The sequence below is a fragment of the Panthera pardus genome, unplaced genomic scaffold, assembly GCF_024362965.1.
Source record: "Panthera pardus isolate Hobbes unplaced genomic scaffold, ASM2436296v1 HiC_scaffold_16, whole genome shotgun sequence".
Taxonomy (NCBI): Eukaryota; Metazoa; Chordata; class Mammalia; order Carnivora; family Felidae; genus Panthera; species Panthera pardus.
Window position 1 is genome coordinate 66,429,429 of NW_026526721.1, and position 17,700 is coordinate 66,447,128.

Genomic DNA, 17,700 nt, shown 5'->3' on the forward strand with positions numbered 1-17,700 from the left:
GCTTTGTCATATATCTTGTAATCTGGAATTGAGATAATTCCAGATTTGTTCTTTCTCAAGATTGCTTTGGTTATTTGGGGTCTTTTGTGGTTCCATACAGCTTTTAGGATTGTTCTACTTTTGTGAAAAATGCTGTTAGTACGTTGATAGTGATTGCATTAAATATGTAGGTTGCTTTGGGTTGTATGGACATTTCAGTGATATTCTTTCAATCCATGAGCATGGACTATCTTTTCATAGTTTGTGTTATCTTTAATTTCCTTCATCACATTTTATAGTTTTCAGAGTACAAGTCTTTCATCACCTTGGTTCAGGTTATTGCGAGGTATTTTATTCTTTTTGGTGTAATTGTAAGATTGTCTTAAAATTTTTCTTTCTGCTACTTCATTATTATAGAAATGCAACAGATTTTTGTATATTAGTTTTGTATCCTTCAACTTTATTGAATTGATTTATCCATTCTGGTAGGTTTTTGGTGAAGTCTTTAGGGTTTTCTGTATATAGTCTCAAGGCATCTGCAAATAGTGACAGCTTTACTTCTCCCTTACCAATTTGGATGCCTTTTATTTCTTTTTGTTGTCTGAATGCTGGAGCTAGGATTTCTAGTACTATGTTGAATAAAAGTGGCAAGAGTGGACATCCTTGTCTTGTTCCTGATCTTTGAGGAAAAGCTCTCAGATTTTCACCACTGAGTATGATGTTATCTGTGGGTTTTTAATATACAAACTTTATTATATTGAGGTATGTTTCCTCTAAATTCACTTTATTGAGAGTTTTTATCAGGAACAGATGTTATATTTTATCAAATTCATGTATTAAGATGATATATGGTTTTTATCCTTTTTCTTGTTAATGTGATGTATCTCATTGATGTATTTGCGAATATTGATCTATCCTTGCCGCCGAGAATAAATTTGGGGTGGTGGATGATCATGGTGAATGATCCTTTAGTGTGTTGCTTAATGCAGTTTGTTAATATTTTGTTGAGGATTTTTGCATCTGTGTTGTTCATCAAAGATATTTGCCCATACATTTTTTTTTTGTAATGTCTTTGCCTACTTTTGGTATCAGAGTAATGCTTGCCTTGTAGAATGAATTTGGAATTTTCATTCCTCTTCTGTTTTTTAGAATCATTTAAAAAAAGGTTTAACTCTTCTTCAAATGTTTGGTAGAATTTGCTTGTGAAGCCATTTGGTCTTGGACTTTTGTGTGTTGGAAGTTTTTGCTTACTACTTCAATTCTTTTACTAATAACAATTCTGTTCAAATTTCCTATCTTCCTAAATCAACTTTGGTGGAATATGTTTCTAGGAATTTAGCCATTTTTTTCTAGGTTGTCCAATTTGTTGGCATATTTTTCATAATCTCTTATAGTTCTTGTATTTCTGTGGTGTTGGTTGTTATTTTTCCTTCATCTCTGCTTTTGTTTGAGTCTTCCTTCTTTACTCCTTGATGCATCTGGCTAAAGGTTTATCAGTTTTGTTTATCCTTTTATTTTTTAATGTGTATTTTTGAGAGAGAGAGAGACAAACAGACAGACAATGCGAGTGGGGGAGGGGCAGAGAGAGGTATACACAGAATCTGTAGCAGACTCCAGGCTCTGAGTTGTCAGCACAAAGCCTGATGCAGGGCTCTAACTCACAAACAGTGAGATCATGATCTGAGCCAAAGTCAGATGCTTAATTGACTGAGCCACCCAGGTGCCCCAGTTTTGTTTATTCTTTTAAAGAAAGGATAAACCAGCTCTTGGTTTCAATCTTTCTATTGTGTGTGGATTTTTTTATCTCTATGTTGCTCTAATTTTTATCATTTCCTAGGTTGTTTGAGGTTTCTCTTATTTCTTGAGGCTTATATTGAGGCATGTATTGCTACACACTTCTCTCTTAGAACTGTTAGAACTGTTTTTGCTGTGTCTCAAAGATTTTGGACTATTGTGTGTATGTGTGTGTGTGTTTTTCATTTGTTTCCATATATTCTTTTATTTCCTCTTTGATTTCTTGGTTGACTCATTGGTTGGTTAGTAGCGTGTTGTTTAGACTTAATGTATTTGTGTTCTTTCCAGATTTTCTTGTAATTGATTTTAATTTTCATAACACTGTGGTCAGAAAAAATGGTTGATATGATTTTAATCTTTTTAAATTTATTGAAATTTGTTTTGTGGCCTAACATGTGATCTATCTTGGAGAATATTCCATGTACAGTTAAAAAGAACATGTATTCTGCTCTTTGGGATGGAATAATATGTATATATCTGTTAGGTCCATCCAATCTATTGTGTCATTCAAAGTCATTATTTCCTTTAGATTTCCTTTCTGTGATACAATTGATATAAATGGGATGTTCAAGTCCTCTACTATTATTTGATTATCAATTTTTCCCTTTATGTTTGTTAATATGTGCTTTATGTATTTGGGTCCTCCAATTTGGGTACATAGATATTTAAAATTGTTAAATCATCTTCTTGGATGTTCCCTTTATCATTATGTAGTGCCTTTCTTTGCCTCTCATTGCAGTCTTTGTTTTAAATTAAAGTCTTTTTATCTAAATATTGCTGCCTCCATTTTTTGTTGTTGTTGTTGGTTTTGGAGTGGTTTTTTGCTTCCATTTGCATGGTATATGTTTTTCCAGTCCTTCACTCTCAGTCTGTATGTGTCTTTAGCTCGGAAGTGAGTTTCTTATAAGCAGCTTATAGAAGGGCCTTGTTTTTTTAATCCATATAGTCATCCTGTGTCTTTTTATTGGAGCATTTAGACCATTTAAAGTAATTATTGGCAGGGTGACTGGGTGGCTCAGTTGCTTAAATGTCTGACTTGATTTTGGCTCAGGTCATGATCTCACAGTTCATGGGATAGAGGCCTGCATTGGGCTCTGTGCTGACAGTGTGGAGCCTGCTTGGGGTTCTCTCTCTCCCTCTCTTTCAGTCCTTTCCCCTCTCTCTTTCTCTCAAAATAAATAAATAAACATTAAAATAAATAATTATTGGTAGGTGTGTACTATTGCCATTCCATTAATGGTTTTCTAGTTGTTTTTGTAGTTCTTCTCTGTCCCTTTCTTCTCTTGCTGTCTTGTTTGATGGCTTTTTTTACTGTTATGCTTGGTTTACTTTCTATTTATTTTTTTGCATATCTAATATAGGTTTTTGATTTGTGGTTACCATGAGGTTCATATGTAACATTTTATGGGTATAGCAGTCTATATTAACTTGATAGTCACTTAAGTTCAAACACATTCTAAAAGCATTACATTTTTACTATCTCCATGTCTTATGTATATGATGTCCTATTTTATATATTTCGTATATATATTGAATGGTTTTGTAGATATAATTTTCTGTTTTTATGTTTTAAAGCTACATACTGGCTTTATAAGTGATTAATCCACCACCTTCATTATGTGTTTCTTTTACCTGTGAACTTTTTTTCTTTCATAATTTTCTTCTAGTTATGGCCTTTTCTTTCCACTCAAAGAATTCCCTTTAACATTTCTTATAAGGCTGGTTTAGAGGTGATGACCTCCTTTAACTTTTGTTTGGGAAAATTTTTATCTCTCCTTCTATCCTGAATGGTAATCTATTCTATTCTTTGCTGGACAGAGTATTCTTGGTTGTAGGTTTTTTCCTTTCAGCACTTTGAATATACATGCCACCCCCCTCCTGGCCTACAATGTTTCTGCTGAAAAATCAGCTGATAGCCTTGTGGGATTTCTCTTTATGTAACTTTCTCTTGCTGCTTTTAAAATTCTATCATTGCTTTTTGCCGTTTTAATTATTGTATGCCTTGGTATGGACCTCCTTGGGTTAATCTCGTTAGGGGCTCTCTAAGATTCCTATATCTGTATGTCTGTTTCCTTCCCTAGATTAGGGAAGTTTTCAGCTATTATTTCTTCAGATAAGTTTTTTCTTTAATATGAAATTTATTGTCAAATTGGTTTCCATACAACACCCAGTGCTCATCCCAATAGGTGCCCTCCTCAATACCCATCACCCACCCTCCCTGCCCTCCCACCTCCATCAACCCTCAGATTGTTGTCAGTTTTTAAGAGTCTCTTATGCTTTGGCTCCCTCCCTCTCTAACTTTTTTTTCCCTTCCCCTCCCCCATGGTCTTCTGTTAAATTTCTTAGGATCCACATATGAGTGAAAACATATGGTATCTGTCTTTCTCTGTATGACTTATTTCACTTAGCATAACACTCTCCAGTTCCATCTACTTTGCTACAAAAGACCATATTTCATTCTTTCTCATTGCCACGTAGTACTCCATTGTGTATATAAACCACAATTTCTTTATCCATTCATCAGTTGATGGACATTTAGGCTCTTTCCATAATTTGGTATTGTTGAAAGTGCTGCTATAAACATTGGGGTACAAGTGTCTTTATGCATCAGCACTCCTTTATCCCTTGGGTAAATTCCTAGCAGTCCTAATCCTACGTCATAGGGGAGATCTATTTTTAATTTTTTGAGGAACCTCCACACTGTTTTCCAGAGCGGCTGCACCAGTTTGCATTCCCACCAACAGTACAAGAGGGTTCCCATTTCTCCACATACTCTCCAGCATTTATAGTCTCCTGATTTGTACATTTTAGCCACTCTGACTGGCGTGAGGTGGTATCTGAGTGTGGTTTTGATTTGTGTTTCCCTGATGAGCGACATTGAACATCTTTTCATGTGCCTGTTGGCCATCTGGATGTCTTCTTTAGAGAAGTGTCTCTTCATGTTTTCTGCCCATTTCTTCACCAGATTATTTGTTTTTTGGGTGTGGAGTTTGGTGAGCTCTTTATAGATTTTGGATACTAGCCCTTTGTCTGATACGTCATTTTCAAATATCTTTTCCCATTCCGTTGGTTGACTTTTAGTTTTGCTGATTGTTTCCTTTGCAGTGCAGAAGCTTTTTATCTTCACGAGGTCCCAATATTTCATTTTTGCTTTTAATTACCTTGCCTTTGGGGATGTATCAAGTAAGAAATTGCTGCGGCCGAGGAAAGAGAGGTTTTTTCCTGCTTTCTCCTCTAGGGTTTTGATGGTTTCCTGTCTCACATTCAGGTCCTTTATCCATTTTGAGTTTGTTTTTGTGAATGGTATAAGAAAGTGGTCTAGTTTCATTCTTCTGCATGTTGCTGTCCAGTTCTCTCAGCACCATTTGTTAAAGAGACCGTCTTTTTTCCATTGGATATTCTTTCCTGCTTTGTCAAAGATTAGTTGGCCATACTTTTGTAGGTCTGATTCTGGAGTCTCTATTCTATTTCATTGGTCTATGTGTCTGTTTTTGTGCCAATACCATGCTGTCTTGATGATTACAGCTTTGTAGTAGAGGCTAAAGTCTGGGATTGTGATGCCTCCCCCTTTGGTCTTCTTCTTCCATATTACTTCCGCTATTCGGAGTCTTTTGTGGTTCCATACAAATCTTAGGATTGCTTGTTCTAGCCTTGAGAAGAATGCTGGTGCAATTTTTATAGGGATTGCATTGAATGTGTAGATAGCTTTGGTTAGTATTGACATTTTAGCAATATTTATTCTTCCAATCCATGAGCATGGAATGTTTTCCATTTCTTTATATCTTCAATTTCCTTCATAAGGTTTCTATAGTTTTCAGCATACAGATCTTTTACATCTTTGGTTAGGTTTATTCCTAGGTATTTTATGCTTCTTGGTGCAATTGTGAATAGGATCAGTTTCTTTAGTTGTCTTTCTGTTGTGTCATTGTTAGTGTATAAGGATGCAACTGATTTCTGTACATTGATTTTGTATCCTGCAACTTTGCTGAATTCATGTATCGGTTCTAGTAGACTTTTGGTGGAGTCTTTCGGGTTTTCCATGTATAGTATCATGTCATCTGCAAAAAGTGAAAGCTTGACTTCATCTTTGCCAAATTTTGATGCCTTCGATTTCCTTTTGTTGTCTGATTGCTGATACTAGAACTTCCAACACTATGTTAAACAACAGTGGTGAGACTGGACACCCATTTCGTGTTCCTGATCTCAGGGGGAAAGCTTTCAGTTTTTCCCCATTAAGGATGATATTAGCTGTGGGCTTTTCATAAATGGCTTTTATGATGTTTAAGTATGTTCCTTCTATCCCGACTTACTTGAGGGTGTTTATTAAGAAACGATGCTGAATTTTGTGAAATGTTTTTTCTGCATCTATTGACAGGATCATATGGTTCTTATCTTTTATTAATGTGATGTATCTCATTGATTGATTTGCGAATGTTGAACCAGCCCTGCAGCCTAGGAATGAATCCCACTTGATCATGGTGAATAATTCTTTTATAGGCTATTGAATTCGATTTGCTAGTATCTTATTGAAAATATTTGCATCCATATTCATCAGGGATATTGGCCTGTAGTTCTCTTTTTTTACTGGGTCTCTGTCTGGTTTGGGAATCAAAGTAATACTGGCTTCATAGAATGAGTCTGGAAGTTGTCCTTCCCTTTTGGAACAGCTTGAGAAGGATAGGTATTATCTCTGCTTTAAATGTCTGGTAGAATTCCCCTGGGAAGCCATCTGGTCCTGGACTCTTATTTGTTGGGAGATTTTTGATAACTGATTCAATTTCTTTGCTGGTTATGGGTCTGTTCAATTTTTCTATTTCTCCCTGTTTGAGTTTTGGAAGTGTGTGTGTGCTTAGGAATTTGTCCATTTCTTCTAGGTTGTCCAGTTTGTTGGCATATAATTTTTCATAGTATTCCCTGATAATTGCTTGTATTTCTGAGGGATTGGTTGTAATAATTCCATTTTCATTCATGATTTTATTTGGGTCGTCTCCATTTTCTTTTTGAGAAGCCTGTCTAGAGGTTTATCAATTTTGTTTATTTTTTCAAAAAACCAACTCTTGGTTTCATTGATCTGCTCTACAGTTTTTTTTTAGATTCTATATTATTTATTTCTGCTCTGATCTTTATTATTTCTCTTCTTCTGCTGGGTTTGGGGTGTCTTTGTTGTTCTGCTTCTATTTCCTTTAGGTGTGCTGTTAGATTTTGTTTTTGAGATTTTTCTTGTTTCTTGAGATAGGCCTGGATTGCAATGTATTTTCCTCTCAGGACTGCCTTCGCTGCATCCCAAAACATTTGGATTGTTGTATTTTCATTTTAATTTGTTTCCATATATTTTTAAATTTCTTCTCTAATTGCCTGGTTGACCCATTCATTCTTTAGTAGGATGTTCTTTAACCTCCATTTTTTGGAGGTTTTCCAGACTTTTTCCTGTGGTTGACTTCAAGTTTCACAGCATTGTGGTCTGAAAGTGTGCATGGTATGATCTCAATTCTTTTACATTTATTAAGGGCTGTTTTGTGATCCAGTATGTGATCTATCTTGGAGAATGTTCCATGTGCACTCGAGAAGAAAGTATATTCTGTTGCTTTGGGATGCAGAGTTCTAAATATATCTGTCAAGTCCATCTGATCCAATGTATCATTCAGGGCCCTTGTTTGTTTATTGATCCTGTGTCTAGATGATCTATCCATTGTTGTAAGTGGAGTATTAAAGTCTCCTGCAATTACCACATTCTTATCAATAAGGTTGCTTATGTTTGTGATTATTTTATATATTTGGGGGCTCCCGTATTCGGCACATAGACATTTATAATTGTTAGCTCTTCCTGATGGATAGTACCTGTAATGATTATATAATGCCCTTCTTCATCTCTTGTTACAGCTTTTAATTTAAAGTGTAGTTTGTCTGATATAAGTATGGCTACTCCAGCTTTCTTTTGACTTCCGGTAGCATGATAGAGAGTTCTCCATCCCCTCACTTTCAATCTGAAGGTGTCCTCAGGTCTAAAATGAGTCTCTTGTAGACAGCAAATAGATGGGTCTTGTTTTTTTATCCATTCTGATACCCTATGTCTTTTGATTGGAGCATTTAGTCCATTTACATTCAGTGTTATTACTGAAAGATATGGGTTTAGAGTCACTGTGATGTCTGTAGGTTTCATGCTTGTAGTGATGTCTCTGGTACTTCGTGGTCCTTGCAACATTTCACTCACAGGAACCCCCTTAGGATCTCTTGCAGGGCTCGTTTAGTGGTGATGAATTCCTTCAGTTTTTGTTTGTTTGGGAAGACCTTTATCTCTCCTTCTGTTCTGAATGACAGACTTGCTGGATAAAGGATTCTCAGCTACATATTTTTCCTGTTCATCACACTGAAGATTTCCTGCCATTCCTTTCTGGCCTGCCAAGTTTCAGTAGATAGGTCTGCCACTAGTCTTATGGGTCTCCCTTTGTAAGTTAGAACCCGCTTATCCCTAGCTGCTTTCAGAATTTTCTCTTTATCCTTGTATTTTTCCAGTTTCACTATGATATGTCATGCAGAAGATTTATTCAAGTTACGTCTGAAGGGAGTTTCTGTGCCTCTTGGATTTCAATGCCTTTTTCCTTCCCCAGATCAGGGAAGTTCTCAGCTATGATTTGTTCAAGTACAACTTCAGCCCCTTTCTTATTCTCTTCCTCTTCTGGAATTCCTATGATACAGATATTGTTCCGTTTGATTGCATCACTTAGTTCTCTAATTCTCCCCTGTAACTCCTAGATTTTTTTTATCTCTCTTTTTTCAGCTTCCTTTTTTCCCATAATTTTATCTTCTAATTCACCTATCCTCTCCTCTGCCTCTCCAATCTGTGCTATGGCTGCCTCCATTTTATTTTGCACCTCATTTATAGCATTTTTTGGCTCTTCATGACTATTTCTTAGTCCCTTGATCTCTGTAGCAATAGATTCTCTGCTGTCCTCTATGCTTTTTCCAAGCCCAGTAATTTTATGACAATTATTCTAAATTCTTGTTCCATTATATTGCTTAAATCATTTTTGATCAATTCGTTAGCTGTCACTACTTCCTGGAGTTTCTTTTGAGGAGAATTCTTCCATTTCGTCATTTTGGGTAGTCCCTGTGGTGGCTCCTAACTGCAGGGCACTTCCCCTGTACTGCAGCGGGGCCGCAGTCAGACCTGATGTCTGCCCCCAGCCCACTGTTTGGGCCACAGTCAGACTGGTGTGTACCGTATCTTCCCCTCTCCCAGAGGCAGGACTCACTGCGGAGTGGCGTGGCCCCTGTCTGGGCTACTTGCACACTGCCAGGCTTGTGGTGCTGCTTCTATGGGATCTGGTATATTAGCCGGTGTGGAGGTGTGGATCCACAAGGTGCACAGGGTTGGGAGGGACAGGCTTAGCTCGCTTTGCCATGGGTGGTCCCCTGTGGGAGGGGCCCTGCAGCACAGGGAGGGAGGTAGACCGTTGGAGGAATGGATCCACAGAAGGACAGCGTTGGGCGTTTGCGTGGTGCAAGGAAGTTTGGTGACGGGAACTGGTTACCTTTGGAATTTTAGCAAGGAGATGGGAGAGGAAAATGGCGCTTGCCAGCACCTTTGTTCCCCGCTGAGCTGAGCTCTGTCTTCCGGGGCTCAGCAACTCTCCCTCCCGGTGTCCTCTCGCCCTCCCTGTTCTCCCAGAGCAGAGCTGTTGACTTTTAACATTCCAGATGTTAAGTCCCACTGGCTGTCAGAACTCATGCAGTCTGGCCCCTCCACTTTTGCAAGGCAGACTCAGGGGCTCTGCCTTGCCTGGTGGGCTGCCCCTCTACCACCCTGGCTCCCTCCCACCAGTCCGTGTAGCATGCCCTGACTATCTGCCCTTCCTACCCTCTTCCGTGGGCTTCTTGTCTATGCTTGGCTCTGGAGAGTCCATTCTGCTAGTCTTCTGGTGGTTTTCTGGGTTATTTAGGCAAATGTGGGTGGAATCTAAGTGATCAGCAGGACGCAGTGAGCCCAGCGTCCTCCTACACCGCCATCTTCTTCCTCAGTCTGTCTTCAGATAAGTTTTATCCCTCCTTCTCTCTGTTCTCCTTTTGGGATCCCTATAATGTGAATGTTAATCCTCTTGATGATATCACAAAGTTCTCTTAACCTGTTGTCATTTATTCTGCTCAGTTGCTTCATTTTCAGTGCCCTGTCTTCCTGATCACTGAGCCATTCTATTTCCTAATCTGTTTATTCCCTAAAGTATGTTTATTTCAATTATTGAATTTTTCATGTGTGCTTGGTTCTGTTTTATAATTTCTCTTTGTTGAAATTCTCACTGAGTTCATACACTCTCTACTGAAGTTCACTGAGTATCTTTATAATCATCACTTTGCATATTTATCAGGCATACAGCTTATCTCAGCTTTGCTTACATCTTTAACTGTGATTTTGTTATGTTCTTTCATTTTGGGACATATCCCTCTGTCTTACTCTGTGCTTGTTTTTTAAACAAACTGTGCCATTTGTTGTTGTTTTTTAAATAAACACAGAGGTCAGCTATATCTCATAGTCTTGAGAGTAGTGGCTTTGTATAGAAGAGGTCCTGTGGTGCCCTGTAGCAATATTCCCCTTGGTCACCAGACCCTAGTGCTCCTGGGATATCTTCTTTGGGAACTGTGTGCACCCTGGTCTATAGCTGAGTAGCATCTGCATTTAGCCCAGTCAGCTGCAGTGATCAACTTTGCCTGCTCTGGGTACACTAGACAGGGTTTGGTCCCTGTGCTATTGAGGGGTCTGAAGTCTCTGTGGGCTTTTAGGTGGGTGGGGTCAGCAGTCAGGCTCATGATTAGTCTTCACAGGCACAGTGAAATGGCAGGGCTTTCTTCTTGTTTGCCCACAGAGGCTTTTGTTGGTGGGTGAGGCCAGCAGCCAGACTAGGTATTTGCAGTCAGCCTCTCTACCATAACTGTGGGCACACTGAAGAGCAGGGCTTTGTCTCTGCATAACCAGCTAAAAGGCTCAGTTTTTGAAATTGTAGGTATGCTGCTGTGTGGGGTTATCTCCCCATTTCCTCAGGACACTTTGGATTGGCACTGGTCTGTACCAAGGATGCTTGCAGGATGTAGAGGGGCAGGAGCTTCTTTGCAGGGATGCCTGTGAAGGCAGGTGGGTTGGATGGGGTAAGAAACTCAGTGCTACCAAGATAGGTGGAGAGTGTTTGGGCTGGTTTCCAACTGTGCAGCTATCTAGGCGAAGGGTGGGAAGAAAAATGCACCCACCAACATTTGTTTTTGGAGAAGTCTTATTAAGATCTCTGCCCCTTCAGCGCACATTCTGAGGTTAGTAAATAAATATTCATTTACTCCAGGGACTTTTCAAACTGCACCTTCTGTGCTATGTCTCAGTTGGGGTTATTTATTATGCTGACTCTTTAATGGCAGGGACTGTTTCCTATCTCCCTATGGCTTTCCTAGAGTTGAGCCCCATGTTTTTGAAGCCCCATGTTAATGGAGACTTGATTTCCTACTGCATATCCCCAGTGCCTAGGGTGGGGTCTAATCATCTTACTTCTCTGTGCTTGTGGTATCCCTCTCATGTGTGATTAGTCTTACCAGTGGTTTGGTTCCCAACAACATCTCTGCCCCTCAGTGTGACCTCTTCTCTACAATTAACTGCAGAAGGTCTGTTCTGCCAGTCTTTAGATCATTTTCAGAGTTAGTTGTATAGATATAGTTGTTATCTTGGTGTGTCCAAGGGACAAAATAAGCTCAGGATCCTCCTGTCTCTGATTTTCCCTCATTCTATGCTCTAGGCCCACTGATCTCTTAGCCCCTTTATATTTAGAATTTTTGTGCATTCTCTCTCCTCTATATTAATCTTCCCTTCCTTTTTCTCCTCATTAACATCTCATCTGTAAGAAGCTCAACTCAGGTATCATTTCCTCATTTAAAAAAAATTCTTTCATTACCTATATAATTTGGTCAAATATCCTATTACAGACTCTCACAGCTCCCTTGCTCCTCTCCTTCATAGCTTTGACACATATAAAATTTTCCATCTGTTATTGTTTCAAATATGGTTTCTCTACTAGACTGTAGTGATCATGGAGAGGCTTTGTCTGCACATGGAGTAGGTTCTCAGTAAATTTTTGTTGAATGACTTATAGCCTGAGTTCTACTTTCCATGCCATTTAAAAATGTCAGAGCCGAAGTTCTTCTTTATATTTATTTGTAGCATATATTTCAGTAGTTTGAAAGATATGTAGGATTGGGCCTTAAGATCATCATCACTGATTCTGCCTGGCTACTCTATTTATCAAGATTAAAACTGAGTAAATTTTCTGTACGTGTATAGATTTGTTATGTCTCTTCCTCTAAGTTCTAATATTAGTTTTATTAAAATGTACTCTTCTGTTCTCAACAGTACTCATCTTCTTTCTGTGCCATATTTGTTGGTTACTTACACTTTATCTAGTTGGCTATCTTTCAAGGCCCTTTATACCTTTAATAATCACTGTTTTCAGTATATACATTTATTCTTACAGTTTTCATTAGCTTATATGGGTATGTGAATTGACATTTTGTTTGCTAGTTTTTATTTAACATTTCACCTTCGGCAGCACCATATTTTTTTTTTTAATTTTTTTTTCAACGTTTTTTATTTATTTTTGGGACAGAGAGAGACAGAGCATGAATGGGGGAGGGTCAGAGAGAGAGGGAGACACAGAATCGGAAACAGGCTGCAGGCTCTGAGCCATCAGCCCAGAGCCTGACGCGGGGCTCGAACTCACGGACCGCGAGATCGTGACCTGGCTGAAGTCGGACGCTTAACCGACTGTGCCACCCAGGCGCCCCCGGCAGCACCATATTTTAAACTATGTGACATTCCCATTGAGTGTCTAAGAAATTTAACATATTCTCTTTCCTTCCAAATAGTTAACTTTTAACCATGTTTAAATAAATGTTCAAATTAATTTATCCCTTCTTCCCCACTTAATTGTTTATATGAAAACAAGCATCAGGGTTTACAAATTTTTCCTCTTCTTGATTTCTTGGATTTCTATCTTTGCTTACATCTCCACATCTAAATTCCTATAATACATTTTTAGTTATTCTTTTCTTAACTATATTTCTCTTTACTCTTTGCCAATATACTAATTTTCCCCAAACATTTTCATGATGTTTTCACTTTGTCAGTCTATCATTATAACCTCTTGTTATTATCAATTCTGAAGTTGTAGATGTGGTCTTTAAGGTGATCCATTTATTTTACTTCTAATTCATCAATCTCAGATGTGTTTAATTTCTACTCTGAAACTGAGAAACTTTCATCCATCTATTTTAATATGCTTGCTGTTTCTTTCATTTATTTCTGGGTCCAGGTAGTACTTTATACTTTTTAAAAAATGGTTCTAATTTAAATTCCAGTTAACATAGTGTAATAGTTTCAGGTGTATAATATAGTGATTCGACACTTTCATAAAACACCCAGTGCTCATCATAAGTGCACTCCTTAATCTCCATCATCTATTCAATCCATTCCCCCACCCACCTCCTCTCTGATAACCATCAGTTTGTTCTCTATAGTTAACAGTCTGTTTCTTAGCTTGCCTCTCTTCTTTTTTACCTATGCTTGCTTGTTTTGTTTCTTCCACATGAGCAAAATCATATGGTATTTGTCTTTCTCTGACTTATTTCTTTTAGCATTATACTCAATAGCTCTCCATCCATGTAATTGCAAATGGCAAGATGTCATTCTTCTCATGGCTGAGTAATGTTCCATTGTATATAACATATATATATATATATATATATATATATATATATATATATACACATATATATATACACACACACACACACACACACACACACACTACATCCTTTTCTATTCATCAGTCAATGGACAGTTGGGCTGCTTCCCTAGTTTGGCTATAGGAGATAATGCTGCAATAAATATTGGCGTGCATTTATCCCTCTGAATTAGTATTTTTGTATTCTTTAAATAAATACCTAGCAGTGCAATTGCTGGATCATAGGGTAGTTCTGTTTTTAACTTATGAGGAATCTCCATACCGTGAAGTGGCTGCACCAGTTTGTTTACATCCATTCCAACACCTATTGTTTCTTCTGTTGTTGATTTTAGCCATTCTGACAGGTGTGGAGTGACACATCATTACAGTTTTAATCAGTATTTCCCTGATGATGAGTAACATTGAGCATCTTTTCACATGTCTGTTGGCTATCTGGATGTCTTCAGCCCATTTTTTAATTGGATTATTTATTTTTAGGGTGTTGAGTTATATAATTTCTTTATATATTTTGGATATTAACCCTTTATCGGATATATCATTTATTAAACACAACTTGCTCCTTTTCACCTGATTTTGCATATACTACTATTCTTATCTGGGATAGAATCTGCAGCATTTCAGATCAGAGGAAGAAAACCCTTGCCAATACACATACATGTTATACTCTTAGATTGGACTACGTTTTTAACTAAGTTCCTAATAATATGGTGGAAAATTATTGTTACTAGCCCCTAGACCCTCAGTAAAACAAAACAAAACAAACAAACAAAAACCTTATATAAGAAATAACATGAATACACAGACCTAGAACATATGCAGCATAGAATAATAACTCCCTCTACTACAGTGCGTAGTAGCTCTGGTACATGAGAAGTGCACATATTATGGCTCTAAGAATTCTTTATGTGGTTCTATACTGATACCCATTTTTAAAATTATAGTGGGTTTAAAGATAGGAAATTTACTGCATCCATAAGTCTGTATTCCCCTTATGTTCTCTAGTTTACATTGGAAATGATCTTAAACATATATAATCATTCACACACCTACACAGCAAACATGTCTTTCAATAATTCTGTAAAAAAACAAAACATTGCCTATGTACTACTTCAATAGGAAATGCATGTCATATTTACTAAGATATTTTAACATTTACAAGTATATTATATAAATATTTGTCAATGTATTAAAACACATAAGATAGGTATTTTCTCTATGTACAACTTTATGTAAATAAGTCAACTTGACGAATACATTTTCAGTTTAACATAATTCATTCTATATGTATTAAAGTGATATCACTGTGGAATTTTGGAATTACAGAAAAGACAATGAGTTTATTCAAGAAAAATTCTACCACTATTCATATTACATTTTATAGATAAATATTCTTAAAAGAGCATTCTTGTTCATGTGATCCTTGTTTTAGGATACCTAAGCTATTAAGTGAAATGTATAATTAATATTTAGAAGCTTTTAGGGTTTGTTTTATAAAAGTTACTTCATTTTTTATCTTTGGGAAGTGACACTAATATATTGTCTTCATCTATTAGTTTTCCAATCTTTGAAAATCCGTATCCCATGGACATTCATGAATCACCAGTTACATGCACAGCATACTTTGCTGATTGCCCACCAGATCTGATTCTAGTACTCTACTCTATAGGAGCCAAGCATAAAAAACAAGGATACAGTAATAAGGTAAAAGTAACCATTAAAAATGTTTTCTTATATTCATATCATATGATCATACTTTTTCCTGTTATTTTCTGACCTTCCATATAAGAATACTTGAACTAAATTCTTCTGAGGTCATAAGCTGGTGTCTATAAGACATAACTTGTGAAATTTAAATTTTCCTAAATGCCACATAGCTTTAAGCCTACACCAATATAAATTTCTTATATACTTATTTTATAAATACATATGATAGTATAGACTTACATACTGAGGTACATTTACCTAAGTATATATTTAAACTAGCATATATTTGAATCATAAGATGTAATTTTTAATTATTTCAGATGAAGGATTATGTTTTACAAAATTCAAGAGTCAACTTCAGTTAACTATTTCTTATTCAGTGGTTATAAGGCATAACTAACAAAAGTCATTTGTTAAATAACTTTCTCAATTCAATTTTGTTGTATTTAACTATAGGATTAAAATACTGGCAATAGTAATTTATGATTTCTATTTACACAGGGCTGTTGGAATTGACAACTCCAGGGGGCACAATTTACATAGTACTCTGTGTTAAATGGAACTACAGTAGTTTGGTACAGAGACCATGTGGCAAACGTAGCAACACTGTATTTGTATGATTAAAATACTTCTTTAGTACTTTTATGTATATGGTAATTTTTGTTAAAATTTGTATTTTTAAAGAAGATGGAATTGTGCACTTGGAATTGTTTGTTCAATGAAATAAGTAAAAGCTACACACTTCATCATTTACTTTACGGCCATTTATTTTTAAATGAATCTTTTGCCATTATTTTAAAGTGTTTTCCTTTAAAAATTTTAAGTAATTTAAATTAAAAAAAAATAAAACTCATAAATTCTTCCTAAATAATTTATTTAGGAGTGGCCAATCAGTGGAGGAGCCTGGAACCTTGGAACACAAACATATCCAGAAATTATTATTACTGGGTAAGTGGGATGTGATTTGTGACTTTATCAATTGATAAACAAAAAGATATTATTGAATTTTTATACTTTCCTGTAATTGTGCTCTGGCAGTACCAGAAATGTCACTACTTCCCATAGGAACTGACTTCATGCTCTAATATTAGGAATGAAAATAGAAATATAACAACAGATAAAGATGAGACTTAAAATTATAAGGCATTCTGCTTATGAGATATGAAATATATTTTTTCCTATTTTTCCCACTAAGCATTACCAAAAGCCCCGGTTATTAAATGTGTGTGTGTGTGTATATATATATATATAATTATGTATAAATAAATAAATATATAATATATAAAAATATATATTTATTTATTTTTATTGTTTTTTTTGGGGGGGGGGAAAGAGAGAAGAGGAGGGGCAGAGAGAGAAAATCCCAAGCAGGCTCCATGAGGTCAATGCAGAGCACACTGTGGGGCTTGAACCCACAAACTGTGAGATCATGAACTGAGCCAAAACCAAGAGTTGGACATGAGCCACCCAGGCACCCCAATATTTTAAACAAACATAAGATGATTGGAAAAGATGGAGAGAAGCGAGGCTGGTTAGGGCCCCCCCCAACACCCAAGAAATGACATGGTGGTGAGTTTCCTAGGTTTCCTTTTTGCTTTGTTATCTCAGAATTGGAGTTGAAGAAGCTGGCAACTTGGAACTGCCAGTGGGCACAGACTAAACAAAAAGTCCAATAAAAGCACTGTCTACTCAAAGGATGATGTAAGGGGCAACCTATCAAGACAGAAAACTGTTAAAAAATAATCTCTTTACTCTAGCTAACCACAACAGAAAAAAACTATGTAGAGGCCGAGTGGGGAGCATCAGTTTCTGACATTGAGCTGAGTAGGGGGCTAGAACTTTTAACCCTTCTGGGTGGTAATGAAACCCATCACGTGTGGTGTTAGAGATCATGTGGGGAACCATAATTTCAACCACTGCCCAACAGTAATGAGCCACACACTTTCCTCCTCTTGTGTCAAGACAAGTCCAGTGAGGAAGGAAAGAAGAAAACAGGACCGAAAAATTACATAAGGAACAGTAGCTGAAAACTTCCTAATTTTGACAACATACTTGAGCCTCTAGATTCCAGAAGCTGAAAGAACACATCATAGTCAAACTTCTGAACACTAAACACCAAGTAAAAATCATGAAAATAAGAGAAATGACACCTTTCTGATAGTGCAAAACCAAATGCATGACAGTGGATTTTTCATCAGAAACTATGAAGGCCAGAAGAAAATCTGATCTCTTTTAAGTGCTGAAATAAAACAACTGGCAATCCAGAATCCTATACCTAATAAATATATCCTAGAGGAAATATTGAAGACAATTACAAATGCAAGAGGATAAAGGGAAGTAAAAAGGAGATAAGGTTTTTATACTTACCTCAAAATGGTAGTATGATGACACCAGAAAACTGTGACAAGTTATAAATATATAATGTAATACCTAAAACAGCCATTAAAAATAT

At 36.8% G+C, this 17,700-nt stretch overlaps 1 protein-coding gene across 7 annotated transcripts in view; it reads left to right on the top strand.

Moving 5' to 3' along the window:
- STXBP5L (syntaxin binding protein 5L) overlaps nucleotides 1–17,700 on the top strand; it is a 379,589-nt gene that overhangs the window by 209,273 nt on the left and 152,616 nt on the right. For all 7 annotated transcript variants that reach the window (XM_019448501.2, XM_019448499.2, XM_019448505.2 and 4 more), the window contains exons 13-14: nucleotides 15,098–15,245; nucleotides 16,129–16,196. In XM_019448501.2, the coding sequence (XP_019304046.2) occupies nucleotides 15,098–15,245; nucleotides 16,129–16,196 (216 nt within the window). The remainder of the gene's footprint in view (nucleotides 1–15,097; nucleotides 15,246–16,128; nucleotides 16,197–17,700) is intronic.